The sequence below is a fragment of the Saimiri boliviensis genome, chromosome 1 (assembly GCF_048565385.1).
Source record: "Saimiri boliviensis isolate mSaiBol1 chromosome 1, mSaiBol1.pri, whole genome shotgun sequence".
Lineage (NCBI taxonomy): Eukaryota > Metazoa > Chordata > Mammalia > Primates > Cebidae > Saimiri > Saimiri boliviensis.
In genome coordinates, this window is record NC_133449.1 from 301,530,756 (window position 1) to 301,557,875 (window position 27,120).

General features: G+C 51.7%; 1 protein-coding gene across 1 annotated transcript in view; it reads right to left on the reverse strand.

Annotated features, from left to right (window-relative positions):
* Positions 1–27,120, reverse strand: part of AHRR (aryl hydrocarbon receptor repressor) — a 110,197-nt gene that overhangs the window by 59,090 nt on the left and 23,987 nt on the right. The window contains exon 3 of the mRNA XM_039473464.2: positions 11,725–11,906. Coding sequence (XP_039329398.2) covers positions 11,725–11,906 — 182 coding nt within the window. The remainder of the gene's footprint in view (positions 1–11,724; positions 11,907–27,120) is intronic.

The following is a 27,120-nucleotide window of genomic DNA, read 5'->3' on the forward strand; positions in this document are numbered from 1 at the left end:
TCACAGGCCACTAACGCCGCGTGCCCGTAGCCGGAGAACACCCTGGCCCTCGCACTCAGGCAGGATACAGTGCCGTGCTGCACACCCGGGGAGCCCCACTGGCCTCTCCCACCGCGGGTGAGGGGGCCGAGCCCTCACTGAGTCGTCTGCCATCTACCCACAGATATAGATGCTGCCTGCTTGTCAACGTTCACGTCAATGAGGAGTGCCAGCTCAGCTGTCAGACAGCTTCTCTGATTTATTTATAGGTAATGAATTTGTAAGTAAATTTATGAAGTCATGTAACCATGAATTTACAGCTAACACCCACATGGAGCTGACCTGCCTGAGTCACCACTGCCTTCACCGTCCTCACACTTCACTGCAGGCGGCCAGCGGCCGTGAGTCCTGCAATATTCACCGTCAACAGATGCAGACCGAATTGAGTAAGTCTCAGGGCCTGTGGTGCCCAGATGCATGGGGCCGTGAAGAACATGAGCCCTCGTTTGCCCGTGTGGTCATCCGCATCTTCAGCATCTGCCATTGCCAACCCTGTCACGGGCATACAACGGAGAAGCGGGGACAGAACCCAGCAACACACGAGTTAAGCACTAGGAGAGAATGACCGGGGACGGGGGGGTGGGGGCGGTATCAGGTCAGAGGGGCAGAGGCTGTGATGTTAAAAGGGAGGCCGGGGAAGGCCTCCTGAGGAGTGAAGACGAGAGGCCCCACAGGAGGGCATGGCCTTCAAAAGCTACAGGTGTGCCAGGCCTCGAATGCCGCTCCCAGCAAGGCCCACATGGCATCACTGCCTGGTGCTGCCATATCCAAGATCCCAGGCTGCCTTGTCTGGTTCCCACGGCCACCACTGCTGACTCCTGTGTGCCCCTGACCACACACTGTGGCTCAGACCCTGTCTGTGGGGCAGGGAGGTCGTGAGGGACAGTGAAGAAGGTGGTTATTCTTATATTCTTATATTTCTCTTTTTTTTTTTTTTTTTTTTTTTTTGAGACAGAGGCTTGCTCTGACACCAGGCTGGAGTGCAGCTGCGCAATCTCGGCTCACTGCAACCTCTGCGTCCAGCTCAAGTGATTCTTCTGCCTCAGCCACCTGAGTAACTGGGACTACAAGCAGGCACCACCACGACCGGCTAATTTTTGTATTTTTTAGTAGAGATGGGGTTTCACCATGGTCTGGATTGGCCAGGATGGTCTCGATCTCCTGACCTCATGATCTGCCCACCTTGGCCTCCCAAAGTGCTGGGATTACAGGTATGAGCCACCGCGCCCAGCCGGTTATTCTTATATTTCTCTTTGCAAAAGGCCCAGCTGCCCAAAATGCCAAGTGCTCCTAAAAGCACGAAGACGTGACTTGCCTCACAAGCATACAAATGCACACCATGCTGTCCCACGTCCGGCTCTGCTGAGGGCCCACTGCGTGCCCGTGACCTCCCGTTCCCCTCCTGCCTCCCTGGACACTTGCTCTTCCCCCCAGAGCCAGGGCTCTGCTGCTGCCCACCAAGGACTCACTCCAGGGCTCATATAAACACCCTGCAACTTCTCCACTCTAGGTTTCCTTGTTCTTCCTGTTCACATTTTGAGACAGTATCAAACTTACAGAAAAACTATAAGAATAACATAAAACACCCAGATACCCCTTGCCCACGGGTGCCGCTGAGTCTCACCAGTGTCCCAATAACATCCTTTTAGCCAAGGTGGTGCCGGGGCACCACAGCAGCTATCGCCACGCTGCCTTAGTCCCTGCCACCTCCCTGTCCCTCCCAGCATCTCTGGCTTTCATGGCCTTCCGGATTTTTGGAGATGACAGCTGAGTTATTGTGCAGACTGCCCTGCAGTTTGGGTCTGTCTAGTGTTTCCTTGTGATTAGACCAAAGTTACGCACCTCCCGCTGGAATATCAACAAAGCAATGCTGTGCTCCACTCACATACCCTATTGCATGGTGCAAATGTCGGCTTGTTCCACCATTGGCAGGGTCCGATTGATCACTTAGGACAGTGAATGCTGGGCTCTTCTGTTTCGTAATTAATAGATATCTTGTTCAAGACTATAAAAATCCCATCTCACCCCATTTTCACCGCCAGTGTTAGCACCAGTTGCCATTTCTTGCCTGGATTATGACTGTAGTGGTCACCACATTTGATTTGTAATTTCACCTCTTCTCGCTACAGTCATCTCTCTTCTTATAGTCATTAATTAGCAGCCCATTGTGAGGAAAAACCTGTCTTATTATTTACTTATTTATTCATTCATTTATATAAGTGTAGCCCTATAAAATCATATTTTATTTACTGGGTTATAATCCATTACTACCATCGTTCATTTTAATGCTGAAATTGTCCCAGACTTGGCCAGTGGAAGCCCATTCAAGACAGCTTCTGTGTCCCGTGACACATCTCTATCGCTGGTGAGCACTGCCTTGCTTTCTGGCATGAGATAAGTACAAACTTACCTTGTACTTTTTCTGCTCCAGCTCTTGAAAGAGCCCCAAAAGCCTTACTTCCTTTTGATGGCAAGAAGCATTTAGAAATCAACATCTGAAGGTTAGGTGTGCTTGCTGCTGCTGGGGTGTCACTGCTGCAAGGCCCTCTCAGTGGACAGAGTGTTTATGTGTGTGTGTGTGTGTGTGGGGTGTGAATGTACACACATTTTACATACATATTTATGTCTCTCTTTATATATTGTACACAATGACTTCACACCAATACCTCCAATTCCAATTCAACATCACAGGAGTCAATAGAATGGAATTGTTTTTTCTTCACTATTTGGTAGAAATTGCTTTAAAGCTATCTGAACCTAGATTTTCTCTGTGCAAAGATTTTAAACAACTGAATCAATTTCTTTAATTGTCCTATGACTATTCAGGTTTTCCATTTCTTCTTGAGTCAGTTTTAATAAGTTATATTTTCTAAGAATGTATTTATGTTTTCAAACTTCAAACTTATTAGCATTAATTTGTTCATAATAGTCTCCCTTTATATACCTTAATACTGCTTACTTTTTCCTTGATCAGTTTCAGCAGATCTTTGTAAGGTTATCATTTAAAGAACTCTATTGTATGTTTCTTTCTATTTCATCAATATCTTCTTTTATTATTTTATTTGACTCTCATTTTATTATTCTTTATCAGAACTACTTAACTGAATGCTTAGTTTATTAATATTTAGCCTTTCTTCTTTTATACACAAACACTTACGGTTATTTATAAGTATTGCTTTGGCTACATCCCACACATTTTAAGTATTTTTAAATTACATCATGTCTTCTTCTTTGACCTATGAGTTATTTATAAGTGTGTTCATTTATTTCCAAATATAAGGGTTTTCAAATTATATTGTTATTACAGATTTATAGTTTATTTGCATCGAGGTCCCATCATAAATTCTTCATTATTTTGTCTTTTGAAATGTACGGAGACTTACTTTATTGGCCAATTAGGTTTCCATATATTTATAAGTTCCATGTGGGCTTTGAACAGATGCAACTTTTGTAGTTTGGGGGTATAGTGCTTTATGTATGTCCGCTAGATTAACTTTTTTTTTTTTTTAACATTTTTCAAATATTCTATAACCTTTATTGGCTTTTGTTTACTTCTTTAAAATACTGAGTTACAGTATTTAAAATATTTCTCTCTGATAATGAATTTATATATTCTTCCTTATAGTTCTGTCAATATTTGCTTTATAGATTTTGAAATTATGTTACTGGAAGCATAAAAATTCAAAATTACATTATCTGCTTGATGAAATGAATTGTTAAATTAATTAAATGAATTTAATCATTGTGTAGTGATTTTCTCTATCTCTAGTGATGCTTTTTCCCCCCAAAATCAATTTTTTTACATTAATATAGATTCGTCATATTTCTTTCAGTTCATATTTCCCTAGTATGCCCTTTCCCATCCATTTACTTTCATTCTTTCTGTCCTCTTAGAGTGTAGATGTGTTTTCTGTAAATAGCATATAGTAATCCACTTTAATAATCTTTATCTTTTAATTATGTTTATTCCATTTACATTTATTGTAGCTACTGATATATTTGGACTTTTGTTCCACCTCTTTTGTGTTTCTTTTTTCCCTTCCCTTTCTTGTCTTTTCCTTTTGATTGATTACATTTCTCATTCTTTTTTCTTTCCATTAGTTTGAAATTATCCTGAAGATTTTACTACATATTAGATAACTATCCTCCAAAGTTAGAACTTTTTAACTCAAGTTACCCTCTTCAAATTTATATGACATTATGACTATACACTTATTTCTCTTTTTTAAATTCTTATACCATCATTATTATTTTACACAGTCAATGTTTGATTTGATTTGATTTACCCATATAGTCACCACCTTCTTGTTCTTCATTCCCTCTTGCATCTCAAATCTTCCACCTGGAATTCTCTTCCTTCTGCATGAAGTATATCTTTAATAATTTCCTTTAATAAAGTTATCTCTGGATTCTCAGCTTCACTTAGTTTTTGATCTCTGAGTATTCCTTAATTTCCTTCCAGCACATAAATGTATTTTTAAAGGCTTAAAATATCTTCTCGTAAAGTTTTGGCTGTTATCATTAGAAGGATGACTCAGTTACATACTGGAAATGGAAGAGACTGAATTAAGTAGCAGATATTCTCCCACTAGACTCTAAATGCCAGGAAGCAAGGACCATGGCAGCTCTTTTTTAACTTGCATTAGACAGGATGTTAATATGAAACTTTTCCAGTCTGAATTTTAGCTGAGACCCCAAGACAAGAAGTGCCAATTGTTCTCATATGAAATTCTGGGTGACCTAGGTAGAGGAGGTGTTGAAGATGAGGTAAGTTTAAGGTTGATAGGAGGGCTTCTTTGGGGGAGGAGGACTGTGCTCTCCCCACCCCACCTGCACCATGAGGGGGTTGGGCAGCCTTCTCCTCATTCCATTCTAAGAGAAGTTTCACAAGGCCTGCGAGGGCCTACTGTGTGCCTCCTGAGGCTGGTCGGGGGTACTGAGAGCTGGTGTCCCTCTTAGTCTCAAGAAATCTAAAGGGCAAAAGGCAGCTGGGCTGCATGTGGAAATAACCCTAACCTAGCGGATCCAAGCGGCACATTTCCTGTGGACCAGGTGGGGTCGTACTGCCTGAACAGTGGCCTGGGATGTCTTAAGTCAGTTCCTGGAGATGTGAGGGCAGACTGTGGCAAGAGGCTAGAGGTACCATGGCCATCTGGGCTAAGGAAGTCAGGGTAAGGGACCAGCTGGAGAGGATGTACCGCCTGTGTTGGCCAATTGTGGCAGAGACACCCCAGGGTAGGGTGGTCACTCAGGAGACCATGAGAATGCCCCTGGAGGTCCCTGGATTCCCTGCCAGCCTCACGTGCCAGGTCTCTGCCATGCCAGCCATACAGAACCTCTCCTGTCCCTACCTCTTATCCTTCTTGCTCCTCCCACCCTGGAGGGTCAGAAGCCATAGCTACCAGTTGTGGAGGACCCATGGGGCAGCAGCCTGACACCCAGCCTCCCACCTGCCACAGCACCAGGTGACGTTAGGAAGAAGTTCACAGGAAGACATGTAGAGTTGTAACTGTTTTGCTGGACTTACACTAATTACCAAGCCCAGCCTGTTTGGGCCACATTAGAAGAAGACACTGAATTACCTAGAAGGGACCAGAAAAGTCTTGAGATTATCCCAGTTTCTTCTGAGCACAGAAGGAGAATCAGTCCACAAAGGACACTCGCTGGGGCAGATGTGAGAAAAACCAAAGTTGTCTTCTCTCAACCCTTCCTTCAGGAGTAAACTCAAGCACCAGGAATGAGTGAGTGAATGAGTAAATGAGCCCCTGCTCTTCTTGGCCAGGTTCATCTTTCAGAAGCATTTAAAAGAGGTAGGAAAAGTAAAATCAGCTCATAAAATAAGGGTGATCTTGCCATACAACTATGACAGTGCTTGGGAAACCATTCCTGAGGGCCTCAGGGTCAGAGGCAGGCATGGCCTCACAACATCAGGGCAGGACCAGCTGTCATCCTCTCCTGGCTCTCACGTACAGAGAAATATCCTGAATTATTTTAAACATGTGAGTCTTTGCAGGAAACTCTCCCCAAGGGGAAGCCATCTTCCAGAAAGCACCAGTGATGGCGAGGAAGGGGGCAAGGTGGAAAGCTGGAGCACAGCCTGGAGAGCTGGGAGCCACACGAGCCACGTGTGCCCATGGCCACCGCAGGACGAGAAAAGTCGAGTCCCAGACCCGCGGCCCTGCCATGGGAGCTTGCCTTAGTCTCCAGGGCTGCTGTGACAAAATGATTTAAACTATAGAAAGTGATTTTCTTACAGTTCTGGAAACTAGAAGCCCAGGATCAAGGTGCTGCCACATTCCATTGCTGGTGAGGGCTCTCTCATCGGCTTGCGCACAGCCACCTTCTCACTGCAGCTTCTCATGGGCTTCCTGCTGTGCTTGTGGACATACCCAGCCCTCCAACGTCTTTTCTTATCCATGTGCTAATCCTGTCAGATCAGAGCTCCGCCCTTACGACCTCATTTAACCTTAAACTTGACTTCCTTAGAGGCCCTTCTCCAGATACAGCCAAACCAGAGGCTAGGGCTTTGACATATGAATTTTAGGGGACATAAACATTCAGTTTATAACATTCAGTCCTAGCCTCCAAAATTTATGTCCTCACATGCAAAATACATTAATTCATTCAGTCCTAGCCTCCAAAATTTATGTCCTCACATGCAAAATACATTAATTCCATCCCAACACCCCTGAAAGTCTTAACCCATTCCAGCATCAACTCTAAAGGCTGAAGCCAAATTCATTTAACTACTATCTAAATCAGAAGTGGGTAAGACTCAAGGTCCAGTTTCTTCTGAGGCAGAATTGCTCTCCAGCCAAGAACGTGTGAAGCCGGACAAGCCCTGTGCTTCTAAAATACAGCAGTGAAGAGGCACAGGATGGAACTCCGGTGGTGAAACGCAGAACACAGAAGGGAGAGACGGGAGATGGGTCCCATGCAAGTCATATAGCTGGCAAGGCAAAGCCCCTGAGACCTGGAGGCCTGGGGACAATCCTCTTTGGCTCTGTGCTCTGCCCACAGGCCCTGCCTCACCCCCAGCTCTGCAGTGGCCCCAGGAGGAGGCAGCCCTGCCCTGGGCCTGGGACTGGCAACCCATGACCTCCGAGTCACCCCCAGTCACACTCTCCCCTTTCTGGAAAGATGAAGCATGCTGGCCGCTGGAGAGGGCTCCCTCCCGTCCTGTTCTCCTGAGGCCAAGCTGACAGTGTCTCTGCAAGCTGGTCCCATCCCCACTCCTGGACTCTGCTGAGGAGGCTTCCTGGTTGGACTCCTGGTTCCCGCCAGTCTCCCTGTCGAAGGGTCGTTCTGCTGCATGCAGAGTGTTCTGTCCAGAACATTTTCTCACTTTCTGCCATGTGGATAGACTGAGAATTCTCCAAATCTGCAAGTTCTGGTTCCTTTTCTCCTGACAGTTCCTTCAGTGCATCTCTCCTGATGTTTCACTGTATGCAGTAAGGAGAGGCAAGGCTTGCAACACTTTGCTTAGAGATCTCCCAGCAAGACATTCCATCACTTGAGTTCCGCTTTCCACAATGTCCTCGCCATTCTGTAGCAAGAATCACTTTCCTCACATTTCCATAGGCACGTTCCTCACCAGCGTCAGCTTCACGTTCCCGCTTCCACCAGCATTCTGTTCATGGGGTGCGTGTGTTCTCTGCAACCATAGCCGCTGTCCCTATAACGCTTTTCTCCCAGAGCCCCCACCAACAATGCCTTTAACACCCACGGTTCTACCAACAACCGCTTCACAGACATCGGGGCTCTTTCTAGCACATGCCTCAAAACTCCTCCAGCCGCCACCCGTCAGCCAGCTCCAAGCCACTTCCACATTCTTAGGTATGTGGTAGGTAGTGCAGGGCACCCCACTTCTCTGCAAGGGCTGCTTATAATAAAACACCACCGCCCGGGGGCTTCAACAACAGGAATCGGCTTTCCCACGGTTGTGGAACTAAACGCCCGTCATCAGGTTGCAGCTGGTTCGGCTCTGGCGAGGGGCGTCTTTCCAGCTTGCAGACAGCCGCCTTCTCCCTGTTAAGTCCCGGCCTTTCTTTGGGGAGTGTTCAGCACAGGGTGAGAGACGGTTCTCTTATGTCTCCTTTTGGAGAACACCGGTCCTATCAGATCGGACCACACCCTCACAAAGTTGTTTAACCTTAATTTCTTCCTAAGAGGCCCATCTGCAAATACAGCCACACTGGGAACTAGGGTTTCACTGTATGAGTGGGTGAAGGGGTGAGACAAACATCCAGTCCGTAAGACCATCCTCAAGGAAAAGGCGGATCTTCGGTGGAGACTGAAAATCAGCGCAATTTGGTTTAGGGACATGTGACTTCAGGCCTGGGTTTACAGGGTCACTTGTGGTCTCAGGGAGCACAGAACTTTTGGCTTCTAGCAGGCATGGATTCCGGAGCTCCAGACCCCAGGAGCCCTCGTGGCGCTGTGGGGTCTCCATTCTTGCCCACCCATGTGGGGTGAGGCAGATGTGCCCGCTCAGCCCAGGTGGGTTTTGGAGCCAGGATGGACACAGGTGTGCAGTGGAGCACAGCAGACACAAAGCAATGAGAGGGCCCTCGGTGCCACTGCGGGTAGTGAGCTGAAGGAGCAGGGAGCACTCATCCTGACGGGAAAATCTCCAGGCTTCCAGAGAGGCTGTACCGCCTGCTCCCCGCCCTGTGTAGTCTCTGGGACTGCTCCACTCCGCACTTCTGTCCACAGCAACAAGAACGCGCCCCTCCGTGCCCCGCCAGCGCCCCTGCTCCCAGGTGTGGAGGCAGACACAGCTGCGTGCCAGGCTTGGGTAGACTCCATGCCTGAGGGTCTCCACTGCCAGGCACTCTGAGCTATTGACTGCAGGGGTCCTGGGAAACACAGGTGCCCCCAGGGAGCTCTGGGAGGGTGGCCTGACTCACAGCTGGCCTTCAGCCACTGAGGTGGGGCTTCTGGACCCTTCCCAGCCAGTGTTAGGGTCCCATGTCCCAGGCTGTGACCAGGACTGAGCCTAGAAGGCGCCCAGCTCCCCTCCCTGCCCACAACAGGCCAGAGGGTCTCTCAAGACGGCAGCACGACTGTCTCCTCTGTACCACCTCCCTCCCTCCCTCTTCCGTGCCTGACTTCCCCTGGTGTGAATAGGGAATTGCCCAGAGTGGAAAACGCCCACCTTAACAGTCGCCCAGGAGAAGGGTAGAAGCAGAGAGTCTTATAATTTGAAGTGCCAGTCAACAAAGAAAAATAAAATAAACCCACTGAATTCCAGAAATCCACGAAGGAAAACATTAACATCACAAGTAAATGCTCAGGCCATCATCACCCTTTGAGGTGCAAGTTCCTGGTTCATATCCTTCCCAAAGGCAACTTTTTATGGCAGCCCTAATGAAATCGGCCTACCCATCTCTAAGTGAAGACGCATAGTTTAAGATCCAACTTCCATAGCCCAACTTGTTTCTAATTACACAGTGGAAATGACTTCAGAAAGGTTTTTACAATTTCCTCTAACATGTACAACCTGAAGGGGATCACAAAATTCACCATCCTTGGTAGCAAAATCAAGAAGTTGGCCAGCGTGGTGGCTCACGCCTGTAATCCCAGCTACTTGGGAGGCTGGGGCAGGAGAATTGCTTGAACCTGGAAGATGGAGGTTGCAGTGAGCCAAGATCATGCCATTGCACTCAGCCTGGGCAACAGAACAAGACTCTGTCTCAAAATTTAAAAAAAAGCAAAAAAGAAAAATCAAGGTTGATTGTGTTCCCTGACTGAAAACTGCAGCACTCTCATAAGCCAGTGGCCTCCTGAGAGTCACTGCAGCTGTAGCAGAGGTGGACGCCTCCCAGCAGGGCAGCAAAAACATGCGGGGCCCTGCGCAGGACCGCCACCCAGTGCCATCACCCGGGCTTGGGTGGGCGGCAGGATGGGAAGCTCATTCGCTGGCAGGTTAAGAGGAACCAGACGCCCAAACTTGCTGGAAACATCAGCATCGAAGACTTTCTGAGGCTAAGCCCCGGCCTGGCTGGGCACGGTGGGACCTGCGCAGGCAGAAACGACCTGGCCTCTCCTCCCACCTCCCAGCCAGAAGCTGAGGTTGTGCCGCGTCGGTGGGAGGACAGCAGACACGCCAGGTCTTCAGCTCAGGACAAAGCCTCCCTGCCGGCTGCCCCAGCCCTTCCTGCGCTGTCCAGACACGGGGGCTGCCGAGCCACACCGCCACAGCCACGAAAAGCGTGTCCCAGAAGGCAGACAGGGGAGACTGCCCTCCATTCCACGCTGGTTGGTGCCCACCCCACCCCACCAGACCCCACCACACCTTAATCCTCGTGGAAAAGCCGCCATCCTGCACACACAGCAAACCACAGGTCTCACAGGTAAACTGAGTCCGACACCACCCAGAGGCCCTGGGCACCAGAGGCCCGGGCTGGGGATGAAGATAAATATAAAATTAATATTTTCAGCATAAAATTAGAAAACCTGGAACGTAAAACTAAAACTTGCTGTGACCTCATCACTTAGATAAGCTCTGTTAACATTTTGTGGGGTTTGATTTTCACTGGGGCTGGGGCCGCCAGGACGCTGGGAAGACCCTCAGTGCAGGGCCGGCACCGGCAGGACACGACGCATTATGCTGAGGTCACCGTGGCTTTCCTTCCCGTATCCCATGGGCCACATCCTTCCCTGGGGGTGTCTGAGGGTGCTCAGGGGCCTGCAGAGGCCCGGGCACTGAGAGCCTCTCGCATGCCGAGACAGACACCCTCCCCTGACTCAGAACGCAGAAGACGAGGCGACGGGCACAACTGCCACGTGCACCTGATGACAGGTTTTGAATTCTAAAAGTGGTGCAATCAAACGATGTGTGGGCATGTTACCCAACACAGAAGCTGGAAGCAGCTTCTCTCCCACCCTCCCGCAACGCCAAGGCCCCACGGTCTACACCTCGAGTTCTCTGAAGAGATCCCAGCTCCCAGGGCAGCAATAACCGGAAATCTAACAAAACGCCACACTTCCAAGGACAGACAGGGCACAGGCCTGGGGAGGCCCCACCAGAGAGGCAGGAGCCCCAGAAGCCCGTCCCCACGGAGGGCAACCCCAGCAGCTGCGTCTGGGGAGGGCCTGGCATGGGCAGGGGGAGGGCCTGGCATGGGCAGGGGGAGGAGCCAGCACTTCAGGGCATCCGCGAGTCCTGCCTCAGCCTCCAGACCATGCCCGGCCCTGCTCATCCACCAAGCCGACCCCCATTCCCTGGAGCTGGGGGCTGTGGGGAAGCCCCAGTGAGGCCTGGCAGTGGGAGGAACAGCCCTAGCCCCTCCCACAGGAGCTGGGCAGCTTCACTGAACCCAGAACCAGAGACACAAACTGACCCATCCCAGCAAAGTGGGGTGAGACCCCCACCCTGAGAGTGTCGAAGACAGCCAGGGCCAGACCCGGCCCCAGGGAAAATCCACAGCCCTGCCAGCTCCCAACCAGGGGCCAAGTCTCCAGGTGAGTCCGGGAGCAACAGGGGAAGAAGGGAGTGCCCATGGTGCAGCCCACCAGACACACTTCACCAGGCCACGCAGGACACAGGAGGACCCTGGGGAGACCCAGCTGGACTCAGAGGAGACACAGTTGGGCACAGGTGGGGTCCAGGTGGACCCAGGAGGACTCAGGGGAGACCCGGCCTGACTCCCGTGAACAGGTGGGCACAGGTGAGACTCCTACCTTGGAAGAAGCTCTTCACCCGGAGGTAGCTGACGCTGAGGCGCAAGACGGAAAGCTTGTCCAGCTTGGAGATGACGTCAGGTGGGAACGGCAGCAGGCTGGCCAGGTGGTCCAACTCAGCGTTGAGGCGGTCCCGGTGCCGCTTGGAGGGGTTGGACTTCTCCACCCCCAAGGCAGGCCTCCTGTGGGGAAATGGCCTGGGTCGGATGGGAGTCTCCAGCAGAGCCGTTCTCTGCAGTCACATTACTAGGAGAATCTAAGCTGCCCCCAGGATAAAAGGTGGGAAGAGGCCTAGAGCTCACCCATGCGTCAAGATGTTGACACTAAAACCCACAGCGCACACCAGTGAAGTACAGCTCGCCCGTGCCTAAAGAGACACAAAACTCACAGCACACACCAGTGAATGACAGCACACCCATGCCTAAAAACATAGACACTAAAAGCCACAGTGCACACCAGCAATGTAAAGCTCACACATGCCTCAAGGCATACACACTAAAACCCACAGTGCACACCAGAAAAGTAAGCTCACCCATGCCTCAAGACATACACACTAAAACCCACAGCACACACCAGCGAAGTACAGCTCATTGATATCTTAAGGTGTACACACTAAAACCGACAGTGCACACCAGGGAAATACAGCTCACACATGCCTCAAGACCTACAACCTAAAACCCACAGCACACACCAGAGAAGTACAGCCCACCCATGCCTCAAGACCTACACACTAAAACCCACAGCACACACCAGGAAAGTACAGCTCATCGATGTCTCAAGGTGTACACACTAAAACCCACAGTGCATACCAGCGAGGTACAGCTCACCCATGCCTCAAGACATAGACACTAAAACCCACAGCACATACCAGGGAAGTACAGCTCACCCATGCCTCAAGACCTACACACTAAAACCCACAGCACACACCAGGGAAGTACAGCTAATCCATGCCTCAAGACGTACACACTAAACTCCACAGTGCATGCCAGGGAAGTACAGCTCACTCATGCCTCAAGAGGCACCCACTAAAACGCACAGTGCACACCAGGGAAGTACAGCTCACCCATGCCTCAAGACATAGACACTAAAACCCACAGCACACACCAGTGAAGAACAGCTCATCCATGCCTCAAGACCTACACATTAAAGCCCACAGTTCACACCAGGGAAATACAGCTCACCAATGCCTCAAGACCAACACACTAAACTCCACAGTGCACACCAGGGAAGTACAGCTCACCCATGCCTCACGACCTACACACTAAAACCCGCAGTGCACACCAGGGAACTGCAGCTCACCCATGCCTCAAGATGTACACGCTAAAACCCGCAGTGCACACCAGGGAACTGCAGCTCACCCATGCCTCAAGATGTACACACTAAACCCCACAGCACACACCAGGTAAGTACAGCTCATCCATGCCTCATGACCTACACACTAAACCCCACAGCACACACCAGGGAAGTACAGCTTGGTATCTGGAGGGGATGCAGAGAGAAGGAGCACACCAGAGTGCGACCAGCAGCTCAGAGGATGGCGTGAGGACATGGCCACCAGCTGTGGGACGGCACGTTTCTCCTCCACTCTGGTTCCCCGAGGAGGGAGGACGACACCGGCCCCAGGCTGGCTGGGCAAGAGTGAGTGGAGAAAACACCATATTCATTCAGCATCTTTAGGGGACTCCTCAGTGTCTTAACAAAACCTCACACATTCCAGGAACCATGAAAAGGTCCTCCTGGCATCTGTTGGGCCGTGCAGCTGCCAGGCCTGCACCTTGAGGCCCCCAAGGCCGCTCAGAGCTTCAGTCTCTCCTCCACATGCTGGGGCTGAAGGGAGAATATTCAGGGACACCCCCCCACAGGGCAAAAGAGACTGGGTGCCTACCACTCTGGGGCCCCACAAAAGGGCAGTGAGTTCCGTCACTCATTCTCCTAATAAGCCATGGCAGGCCTGCTCTACCCAAAAAAAGGGACCACCCTGTGGGGCTCCCATGCCACGGAGCCCAGAGAGGGAGGGCGCTGACCTCAGTCACCCAGTCTACATTAAAATGACAGGAGCTTGACGTGACCCTCTCACCTCAGAGTGACCATCTTCTGTGGTTGACCCTTTTAACATCAGAGTGACCATCCCATATGGATGACCCATTTGACCTCAGAGTGACCATCCCCTGTGGATGACCCATTTGACCTCAGAGTGACCATCCCCTATGGATGACCCATTTGACCTCAGAGTGACCGTCCCCTGTGGATGACCCATTTGACCTCAGAGTGACCGTCCCCTGTGGATGACCCATTTGACCTCAGAGTGACCGTCCCCTGTGGATGACCCATTTGACCTCAGAGTGACCGTCCCCTGTGGATGACCCATTTGACCTCAGAGTGACCGTCCCCTATGGATGACCCATTTGACCTCAGAGTGACCGTCCCCTGTGGATGACCCATGTAACCTCAGAGTGACCGTCCCCTAAGGATGACCCATGTAACCTCAGAGTGACCGTCCCCTATGGATGACCCATGTAATCTCAGAGAGACCATCCCCTATGGATGACCCATGTGACCTCAGAGTGACCATGCCCTATGGATGACCCATTTGACCTCAGAGTGACTCTTCCCTATGGCTGACCCATTTAACCTCAGAGTGACCATCCCCTATGGATGACCCATTTAACCTCAGAGTGACTGTTCCCTACAGGTGACCCATTTAACCAACAGTGGCCATCCTCTATGGATGACCCTTTTAACATCAGAGTAACCATCCCCTATGGCTGGCCCATTTAACTTCACAGTGACCATCTCCTATGGCTGACCCATTGAACCTCACAGTGACTATCCCCTATAGCTGACCCATTTAACCATCATTGCACAGAAACCACATCAACTGACATCTCATTGTAGATATCATTTCCACACACATTCATCTGAAAAGAAAAGATGGTAGCCAGTGTGGAGTCCTCTGAGGCTGCGTGGGGAGACTGAGAAGGGGTGAGTAACCGGAAGGACCACAGGAACGAGCCCCTCCTGGGACCTGGGGACATACAGGAGTGAGCCTGTGGTTTCCAGGGCTTGGGTCTCTTTTGTCAAGAAATCCCTTATTTTTCCACGGTGCTGGCACTTATGAGTGAGCTGACATGTGCACATGGTAAGTGTGAAAGAATGTTCTGCCAGGAACCCCACAGCACAAGCTCCATCTCTCACTGTCTGACGACCTCCGCCATATGCCAGTCACAGAGCAGCCTGGCAGTGCCAAACCCAGAGCTATTTTTTTTCAGTTAAGATATAATCCACATGACACAAAACTAACCACTTAAAAGTGAACAGTTCAGTGACACTGAGGGCAGTCACTAAGCCGTGCAAACATCACCTCTATCTAGCTCCAGCCCTGAAGGAAACCGCTTCCCCACCAACGGTCTCTCCAGATTCCCCTTCTGTTAGCCCTGGCAGTGCCCAGTCGGCTCTGGGCATGGACCTTCCTACTGAAGACGTGTCATAGAAGTGGAATCGAGATGTGGCCTTCCGTGTCTGGCTTCTTTCTCACAGCACAACGTTTTCAAGGGTCATCCATCTTGTCCCAGGTGCCAGTGCCTCCTTCCTTCCTTTTCATGGCTGAGTAATACTCCCGTGTATGGACAGGCCACGTTGGTTTATCCATCCATGCGCTGATGTATGTTTGTGTTTCCTCGTCTGTTTGGCTGCTGTGAATATCACTGCAGTGAACACTCATATGGAAGATTCTGTTTGAACTGATGCTTTCAATCCTCTTGAGCATAGACTTCGCAGTAGAGTTGCTGGATCATAGGTTAATTCTGCTTCATTTTTTTTTTAACCACAAAGCCGCTTTCCACGTGGCTGCACTATTTTACTTCCACACCGCAATGTGCCCAGCCTCCTGTTTCTCCACATCCTCACCTCCACTTACTATCTTCTGTTTTTTTGATGACAGCCACTCTGGCGGGTGTGAAGTGGTATTTTGTTATGGTTTTGATTTGCATTTCTCTAATGACTGGTGATGTTGAGAACCTTTTCAAATGCTTGTGGTCCATTTTTATATTTTCTTTGGAGAAATGGTTATCAAGTCTTTTGCTCAGTTTAAAATTGGGTTATCTTCTTCTTTTTGAGTTGTAAGAATTCTTTGTGTACTCCGGATACCAGGCCCTTAATGAGTTTATGATTTGTATTTATTTTCTCCCATTCTGTGTGTTATCTTTGGTTATCTTTCCACTTTCTGGTTGTTGTTTTTTTTTAATGTCACCTCCACCAAAAATTTAAAAGATAGGCAGGAGAATCCAGGGATGACGTGGATCTGCTGTCGTGGGCACTGCCATCCCCTGGCTGGAGGCGCCCACCTCTCAGTGAAGCCAAGGGGATCACCTAGTGGGCAGGCAGCGGCTGGGAGAGACCACGGAGTGGGGGTGCCAGAGAGATGAGAGAGGCGGTGGATGGCAGTGGGGAGAGGACAGCCAGGAGTTCACTGACCACGGACGGAACCATGAGGTCCAGAACCATTCAGGAGAAGCTCCGGTTCACTCCAGGGCAGAGGAGACTCCAGGAGGATTCACCAGTACCGTCAGCACAGAAACGGGTACGGGAGGAGCCCCAAGCCAGCTCCGGTGGAAAGAGAGGCCCCAAAATATGCAATGCCTGTGAACAAACCTAACAAAAGACACCCAAACCAGAGCTGAGAAAAATTTGAAGACCTAAATACGCAGAAAGATACACCATGTTCTTGGGCTGGATGATTCAGTATTGTTAAGATGGTAATTCTCCCCAAAACTGATCTATAGAGTCAGAGTAATCCTAATTAAAACCCCAACAAGAATTTCTACAGAAACTGACAAGCCGATTCTAAAATTTACGTGGAAACACAGAGGACCCAGAATAGATTAAAGAGAAGAAAACCGCTGGGGACTTGCTGTGCCGAGTTTACGCCCTCTCTAAAGCTACGACTTTAGAGATGATTTGCTTATTAGAGAAAACATGGAAAGAAAAGTGAATAGAAAAGAATGCTGTGAGTCTAGAAATAGACACGCTGGTTTTTCTTGGGTCTTCATAAGATACTAAGGCAATTCAATAGGGAAAGGAAAATCTTTCCAATAAATGGTGCTGGACCAACTGTATATCCATGAAATAAATGAACAACAGCTCTACCCTCCTGTGATACACAAAAATTAACTCAAAAAGGAGTGTAGACTTCAACATGGTTCAAACTACTGTAAAGCTTTAGAAGAAAACATGCAAAAATCCTTCAGACCTTGCAGTAGTCACAGGACTCTTGGAACACAAAAAGACAAAAAGCTCACAAGCTGGTCTTCATCAAAAGGTTTTCAAATGGCTTTTGAAAGTCAATAGTAAGAAGATGAAAAAGATAAGCCTTAGACTGGAAGAAAATATTCCCCACGAGGGTTTATATCCAGAATATGTAAAGAATTCTTACAACTCAATAATAAGATTAAAGAAGCCAATAAGAAAGAGCCAATTATTTAAACAGACACCACCAGAGAAGATCTGTGGATGGTGACGCACATAAGGGATTCCCAGCCCCACTGGTCACTAGGGAGATGCACATTAAAACCCTGAGGAGGCACCACCGACCCGTGAGGATGGTCAAAACCAAGAAGGCCGAGCACAGCAGGCCCCAGTGCAGGTGCAGAGAGACTGGGGCTTTCTGGGAGTGGGAAGTGGCGCGACTGCCTTGGAAAACAGCTAACAGCACTACCTTAAACAGCCACCCAGCACAGGCACTCCTAGAGTCACCCAGCAACGGCACCCCTGCACTCCTTTATCCAAGAGACATAAAAACACACAGACTTGCACGAAAATCTTCATGGTGGCTGTGTTTGTAATAGTCCAGAATGGAGAACCTCAGCTTCCATCCGCAGGTAGAGAAGCAGGTTTGGTCTATCCACACAACAGAACAGTTCACAGCCATAAAAAGGAACAAACGGCTGATGCTGGACACACGGATGAATCCCAGAACCTTTACGCCAAATGCACACAGACCACAAAATGCCAGGACAGACAAACCACCTACAGCGACGGAAAACACATCAGAGGTTGACTGGGGCAGAGCTAAAGGGAGGAATTACGAGGGGCGGCAAAGAAGCTTGTGCAGTGACGAAAACACTTCGTCTGGATTTTGGTGATGGCTTCACTGGCATATACACGTGTCAAAACGGACCCAACGGCACAGCTTCAATGTGCGGTTCAACTGAAATACATGTACTTCAATTATATCCCAATAAAGATTAAAATGCCAAAAACGGGAATTCCCATGGCTTCCACAGGGCCATGAGCTGAAGGCACCGTCCCTGCGGAAAACTCTGGGGATCCCAGAAGACGAGGCGCAGGTTGCCAACGGCACAGGGCATTCACTCCCGGAAGAGCGCTGTGGATTCAGGATCACCCGTGTCACCCAAAGGATACCGAGGCTGAGCAGGGGCCAAGGGCACCACCGAGGCGAGGGCCGTCCAGCCGGCCGCCCAGCTTCCTCCACGTCAGCTGCCCCTGCACTCAAGGCCTGCGGGGGCCTCTCGGGAGCAGGTTCTAGACCAACTCCACCTCCGACAGCACCGTCCACAGCCTTTATCAGCCACCCCTTCCAGATGAAATGCGGGGCACACAGAGACCCATCCCCCAACACCACAGAAGAGGCAGCCAGACCAGAGCACTGGACATGACCCTCAGGTGCCTCAGGGGCCACCGCGGGGATGGCCAGAGCGGAGGGGGCTCCCACTCCAGGAAGGGCTACGGGATGGGCACCCCCAACTCAAAACATGCTGGGCAACTAGAGGCCGAAACACTGTTTTGATGTTGGGTGAATGCCCAGGAGCCCAACACGTGCCCTGCAGCCCCTCTAGGAGAAAGACACGCAGCCTTCCCAGAGACACCCACACTCGGACACGCCAGCCTCCGTCACCTTGCTGAGCGCGTGCGGCAGTGGGCATGCGTGTCTGAGTGTGAACATTTCACGTTGTTCAAGTCATTCACTGTCTTTCACTGCCACTCATCACAACTGGCTTTCTTTTTTCCCTCCTTTTTCCTCTTTCTTCCTCACATGCTGAAAAGTTTCAAGCATAAATGCACGTAATTTAAGGAACATATTTGAAGAACTAATGGGAATAATCGCCTATAATCTTGAAGCAGGGGAGCTCTTCCTAATCATGATGTCAGATTAGCCACAAAGGTCAAGACTGACAAATTCAACTTCATACAAATTCGATTTTTTTTCTGCACGGCAAGGAACACTCTACGTAAAATCAAAACTGGGGTAAAGCATTTGAAACCCTTTCAAACATTAATTTCCCAAGTTTCCAACCTCTTACAAATCAAGAGGCACAACACATAAACAATCCAGTAGAAAGATAAGCAAAAGCTGTAAGCACAGTTCACAGAAGACGAGATGTAAATTGCTCTTAAACCTCACTTACGGCCCAAGAATGCAAATCACAATCACTGGTATCTGAAATACACGAAGTGCTGGGGTGTGGGGAGGAGGCGCTGACAAGGACTCGAACCCTAACCTTCGTGCTGGGAGGTCTGGTGATGACGATTGAAATGGCAAATGCCTGTGCTCTGGCTGAGCAATTCCACGCCTGGGTTTTCACCCTCCCAATACGTGAGTGTAGGGGATTCGATTTTACTTCTTGCAAGCTAACAACACATTTCTGTTTTGTGGACCCCGAAAGAAGACATGAGACCCCGGAGGTGGAGATAAAGGGCTTAGGACGCACGGCTCAGCAAGCCACGTGAGTTTCCGCGTGTTCAGCATTCACCCAGGTCCCCAAGTCCCGTGGAGGGATGTGGAAGCGCCCTGGCTGATGCTGTGTGCACAGTGGGTTCTTCTAGCAACCAAGGAAGACTGAGCTTTACATAGGGTGAGGCTGAGGTCTGCAGGTGAAGGGTGGCCATCTCTAGGGGCCAGGGAGGATGGTGCGGGGTGCACGCTGGGGGCCAGGAAGGGCTGAGATGCTTCCATAGCTGGTTCTTCCTCCAGGGGAGGGCCACGAGATGTACATGCTCCTCAGTCTGTGCACTTGAGAGATTTCTGTAGGTGACGTATTTGTCACATTTCATAAAGAGAGGAAATAGCTTTGCCACACAGCTGCAAATGTGGTCCCCATGGTGGGGCAGTCTAGGGAAGAATCAGAACTAAATGTCCTGCTTTTCCTGTTTTTATTCCACTGCAAAGGCCTGAGAAGGGAGTTTTGGGGCATTTGCCTTTTACGTATTGGTGTTTTGAATGGCTAGTTGAATGCTCACCAGGTTCAAAACTCAGAGGAAAGTGTCTTCAGGCTGCCTCCCTGCCTAGAGGCAGCTGACTTTCAGTTTTCTGTGACTCCCTCGGGAGACATTTTATGAATAAACTAGCGGCATGTGCACACACAGTATTTACGATTCCACCCTTTATATGCGAATTGCAGCAACTGCATCTACTACCGTAGGCCCTAGAGCTTGCCAACAGTCAGCACAGGGCTGTGCTGGGTTACTTCTGAGGCCCCGTCCGGCCTCAGCTGTGTGCATGGCCCCAGGTGTGGCTTTGCGCCTGTGGTCACCGCTGGGCCAGCGGCAGCCTGGGCAGTGAGTCTGCTGCCTGCTGGTGTTCGATGCACAGAGTGCGAGGGACATGGTAATGTCTCCCTGTGGGACAAGGGATCTCTCTACTGTTTGAAAAAACAAGACACCTAAACAAGATGTAAACACTAAACAAACCCTTCCTTCCCAAGGGAGGGTTTACCTCCCCTTTTCCCATCCCCAGATCCCCCGAACCCTGACCCTGACACTGACCCTGACCCTAACCCTGAGCCTAACCCTAACCTTAACCCTAACCCTAATCTCCCCATTTCCCAGCCCCAGATCCTCCAAACCCTGAACCTGACTCTGACCCTAACCCTAACCCTGACCCTGACCGTGACTCTGACCCTAACCCTGACCCTGACCCTAACCCTGAGCATGACCGCTAACCCTAACCCTGACCCTAACCCTAACCCTAACCCTGACCCTGACCCTAACCTTGACCCTACAGTGCTTGGAGGCACTATGGCCATACACTAAGGCCCGGCATTTGACCCATCAGGGGCCCAACGTCACCATCACAGCAGGTGACAGGGCAGTGAGGCATTGCTGTGAATCTGCACAAAATCCAACAGCCCCAGCAGCCGGGAACATCATCTGACACACACTGCCTCACATACACACCACACACACACACAACCTCACACACACTCAGCCTCACACACACACCATACACACAGCCTCACACACACACCATACACACAGCCTCACACACCACACACACACACACACACACACACAGAGATGGGAACATCATCCAACACATACAGCCTCACACACCACACACACACAGCCTCACACACACACACCACACACACAGCCTCACACACCACACACACACAGCCTCACACACACACCACACACACACAGCCTCACACATACACACACACAGCCTCTCACACACACACACACACACACACCACAGCCAGGGTTAATCATCTGACACACAGAGCCTCACACACACACCACATACACCACACAGCCTCACACCACACAGCCTCTCACACACACACCACACACACAGCCTCACACACCACACACAAAAGCCTCAAACACAGCCTCACACATGTATCACACACACACCTCCACACACACACAGCCAGGGACATCTGATAGTTTCACACACACAGCCTCACACACACAGCTGGAAATATCATCTGACACAGCCTCACAGAGACACAGCCTCACACACACACACAGCCCCCCACACAGCCTCACTGACACAGCCCCCCACATAGCTTCACACACACACACACACAGCCTCACACCCAGCCCCCCACAGCCTCACACACACACAAGTGCACACAGACATGCACACAGCCTCACACACACACATACACAGCCTCACACCCAGCCCCCCAGAGCCTCACACACCCACTTGTGCACACACACAGCCTCACACACACACAGCCCCCACACAGCCTTACACACACCCCCACACACATACATACACACAGCCTCACACAGCACACACACACACACACACATAGCCCCCCACAGCCCTCCATACAGCCTTACAGACACCAGCACTCACACACAGCCTCACACGCACATGTACACACACAGCCTTGCAGACCTGCACACCCTGTCTCACACACCTATACACACACCCACACCAGCACACTCACAGTCACACCCATGGACACACACCCACAGCCTCGCACACACACCCGCACAGTCACACACAGTCTCACTCATACACATACACCTGCAGTCACCCCCACATGCCCCACACACACCCACAGTCACACACCCACACACAGTCTCACACTTGCACACAGCCTCACAAACCCACAGTCACACACACCCATGCAGTCTGTCACACCTACAAAGTCTCAGACACCCACAGTCTCACCTGCACGCACACATCTCACACACCCGCAGTCTCACACACCTGCACACACACAGTCTCACACACCTGTACACACAGTCTCACACACCCACCCACCCACCCAGTCTCACACACCTGCACACAGTCTCACACACCCGCACACAGTCTAACACAGCCGCACTGTCTCAGACACCTGCAGTCTCACACACCCACACAGTCACACCCAATCTCACCTGCACAGTCTCACACACCTGCACAGTCACACACCCACACAGTCACACACACAGTCTCACACATCCACACAGTCTCACACACCCCCACAGTTACACACACCCACAGTCTCAGTCACACACACCTGCACTCAGTCTCACACACCCAGTCACACACACACCCACATAGTCACACACACCTGCAGTCTCACACCCAGTCACACATACCCACAGTCACACACACCCACACAATCACACACACCCAGTCACACCCATACAGTCTCACACACACCCGAACAATCTCACACACCATCACACCCAGTCTCACACACACCCAGTCACACACACCCGCAGTCTCACACACCTGCACAGTCTCACCTGCAGTCACACACACCCAGTCTCACACACCCACAGTCACACACACCCAGTCTCACACCCACCATCTCACACACCCGCAGTCTCACACACCCACACACAGTCTCACACACCCACACAGTCACGCACACCCGCACAGTCTCACACACATTGGCACAGTCTCACACACCCACACACAGTCTCACACACTCGCACAGTCTCACACACACCTGCAGTCACACATACCCAGTCTTACACACCCACACTCACAGTCTCACACACCCAGTCGCACACCCACACACAGTCTCACACACATTGGCACAGTCTCACACACACACACAGTCTCACACACTTGCACAGTCTCACACACACCTGCAGTCACACATACCCAGTCTTACACACCCACACTCAGTCTCACACACCCACACAATCTCACACACCCGCACACAAACACACCCGCAGTCTCACACCCGCAGTCACACACCCAGTCTCACACCCACCCAGTCTCACACGCCTGCAGTCTCACACACCCACACAGTCTCACACACTCGCAGTCTCACACACCCAGTCTCACACCCAGTCTCACACCCACCCAGTCTCACACACCCGCAGTCTCACACACCCGCACAGTCTCACACACCCACACACAGTCTCACACACCCGCACAGTCTCACACACCCAGTCTCACACCCACAGTCTCACACCCACCCAGTCTCACACACCCGCACAGTCTCACACACCCGCACACAGTCACACACCCGCACACAGTCACACACCCACAGTCTCACACCCACCCAGTCTCACACCCGCAGTCACACACACCCAGTCACACACACCCACAGTCACACACACCCGCAGTCTCACACCCGCACACAGTCACACACCCAGTCTCACACCCACCCAGTCTCACACACCCGCACAGTCTCACACACCCACAGTCTCACACACCCGCACAGTCTCACACACCCACAGTCTCACACCCACAGTCTCACACCCACCCAATCTCACATGCCCGCACACAGTCTCACACGCCTGCACACAGTCTCACACACCCACACACCATCTCACACACCTGCACAGTCTCGCACACCCACAGTCTCACACCGTCTCACACCCACCCAGGCTCACACGCCCGCACACAGTCTCACACACCCGCACACAGTCTCACACACCCATACAGTCTCACACACCCACAGTCTCACACACCCAGTCTCACACCCACAGTCTCACACCTACCCAGTCTCACACGCCCACAGTCTCACACACCCGCACACAGTCTCACACACCCACAGTCTCACACACCCGCAGTCTGACACACCCAGTCTCACACCCACCCAGTCTCACACGCCCGTACACAGTCTCACACACTCACAGTCTCACACACCCACACACAGTCTCACACGCCCACACACAGTCTCACACACCCGCACAGTCTCACACACCCGCAGTCTCACATGCCCGCACAGTCTCACACACCGACACAGTCTCACACGCCCGCGCACAGTCTCACACACACCCGCACTCAGTCACACGCCCACACACAGTCTCACACACCCACACACACCCGCACACAGACACCCACAGTCTCACCCGCACTCAGTCACACGCCCACACACAGTCTCACACACCCACACAGTCTCACACACCCACACACAGTCTCACACACACCCGCACTCAGTCACACGCCCACACACAGTCTCACACACCCACACACACCTGCACACAGACACCCACAGTCTCACCCGCACTCAGTCACACGCCCACAGTCTCACACACCCACACACACCCACACACAGACACCCACAGTCTAAACCGCACTCAGTCACACGCCCACACACAGTCTCACACACCCACACACAGTCTCACACACCCGCACTCAGTCACACGCCCACACACAGTCTCACACACCCACACACACCCGCACACAGACACCCACAGTCTAAACCGCACTCAGTCACACGCCCACACACAGTCTCACACACCCACACACAGTCTCACACACCCACACACAGTCTCACACACCCACACAGTCACACACACCCGCACTCAGTCACACGCCCACACACAGTCTCACACACCCACACACAGTCTCACACACCCGCACTCAGTCACACGCCCACACACAGTCTCACACACCCACACACACCCGCACACAGACACCCACAGTCTAAACCGCACTCAGTCACACGCCCACACACAGTCTCACACACCCACACACAGTCTCACACACCCACACACAGTCTCACACACCCACACAGTCACACACACCCGCACTCAGTCACACGCCCACACACAGTCTCACACACCCACACACACCCGCACACAGACACCCACAGTCTCACCCGCACTCAGTCACACGCCCACACACAGTCTCACACACCCACACAGTCTCACACACCCACACACAGTCTCACACACCCGCACTCAGTCAGACGCCCACAGTCTCACACACCCACACACAGTCTCACACACCCACACACAGTCTCACACACCCGCACTCAGTCACACGCCCACAGTCTCACACACCCACACACAGTCTCACACACCCACACACAGTCTCACACACACCCGCACTCAGTCACACGCCCACAGTCTCACACACCCACACACAGTCTCACACACACCCGCACTCAGTCACACGCCCACACACAGTCTCACACACCCACACACCCCCGCACACAGACACCCACAGTCTCACCCGCACTCAGTCACACGCCCACACACAGTCTCACACACCCACACACCCCCGCACACAGACACCCACAGTCTCACCCGCACTCAGTCACACACCCACACACAGTCTCACACACCCACACACAGTCTCACACGCCCACACACAGTCTCACACACCCACACACAGTCTCACACACCCACACAGTCTCACACACCCACACAGTCACACACACCCGCACTCAGTCACACGCCCACACACAGTCTCACACACCCACACACAGTCTCACACACCCGCACTCAGTCACACGCCCACACACAGTCTCACACACCCACACACACCCGCACACAGACACCCACAGTCTAAACCGCACTCAGTCACACGCCCACACACAGTCTCACACACCCACACACAGTCTCACACACCCACACACAGTCTCACACACCCACACAGTCACACACACCCGCACTCAGTCACACGCCCACACACAGTCTCACACACCCACACACACCCGCACACAGACACCCACAGTCTCACCCGCACTCAGTCACACGCCCACACACAGTCTCACACACCCACACAGTCTCACACACCCACACACAGTCTCACACACCCGCACTCAGTCAGACGCCCACAGTCTCACACACCCACACACAGTCTCACACACCCACACACAGTCTCACACACCCGCACTCAGTCACACGCCCACAGTCTCACACACCCACACACAGTCTCACACACCCACACACAGTCTCACACACACCCGCACTCAGTCACACGCCCACAGTCTCACACACCCACACACAGTCTCACACACACCCGCACTCAGTCACACGCCCACACACAGTCTCACACACCCACACACCCCCGCACACAGACACCCACAGTCTCACCCGCACTCAGTCACACGCCCACACACAGTCTCACACACCCACACACCCCCGCACACAGACACCCACAGTCTCACCCGCACTCAGTCACACACCCACACACAGTCTCACACACCCACACACAGTCTCACACGCCCACACACAGTCTCACACACCCACACACAGTCTCACACACCCACACAGTCTCACACACCCACACAGTCACACACACCCGCACTCAGTCACACGCCCACACACAGTCTCACACACCCACACACAGTCTCACACACCCGCACTCAGTCACACGCCCACACACAGTCTCACACACCCACACACACCCGCACACAGACACCCACAGTCTAAACCGCACTCAGTCACACGCCCACACACAGTCTCACACACCCACAGTCTCACACACCCACACACAGTCTCACACACCCACACAGTCACACACACCCGCACTCAGTCACACGCCCACACACAGTCTCACACACCCACACACACCCGCACACAGACACCCAGTCTCACCCGCACTCAGTCACACGCCCACACACAGTCTCACACACCCACACAGTCTCACACACCCACACAGTCTCACACACCCGCACTCAGTCAGATGCCCACAGTCTCACACACCCACACACAATCTCACACACCCACACACAGTCTCACACACCCACACACAGTCTCACACACCCGCACTCAGTCACACGCCCACAGTCTCACACACCCACACACAGTCTCACACACCCACACACAGTCTCACACACACCCGCACTCAGTCACACGCCCACAGTCTCACACACCCACACACAGTCTCACACACACCCGCACTCAGTCACACGCCCACACACAGTCTCACACACCCACACACCCCCGCACACAGACACCCAC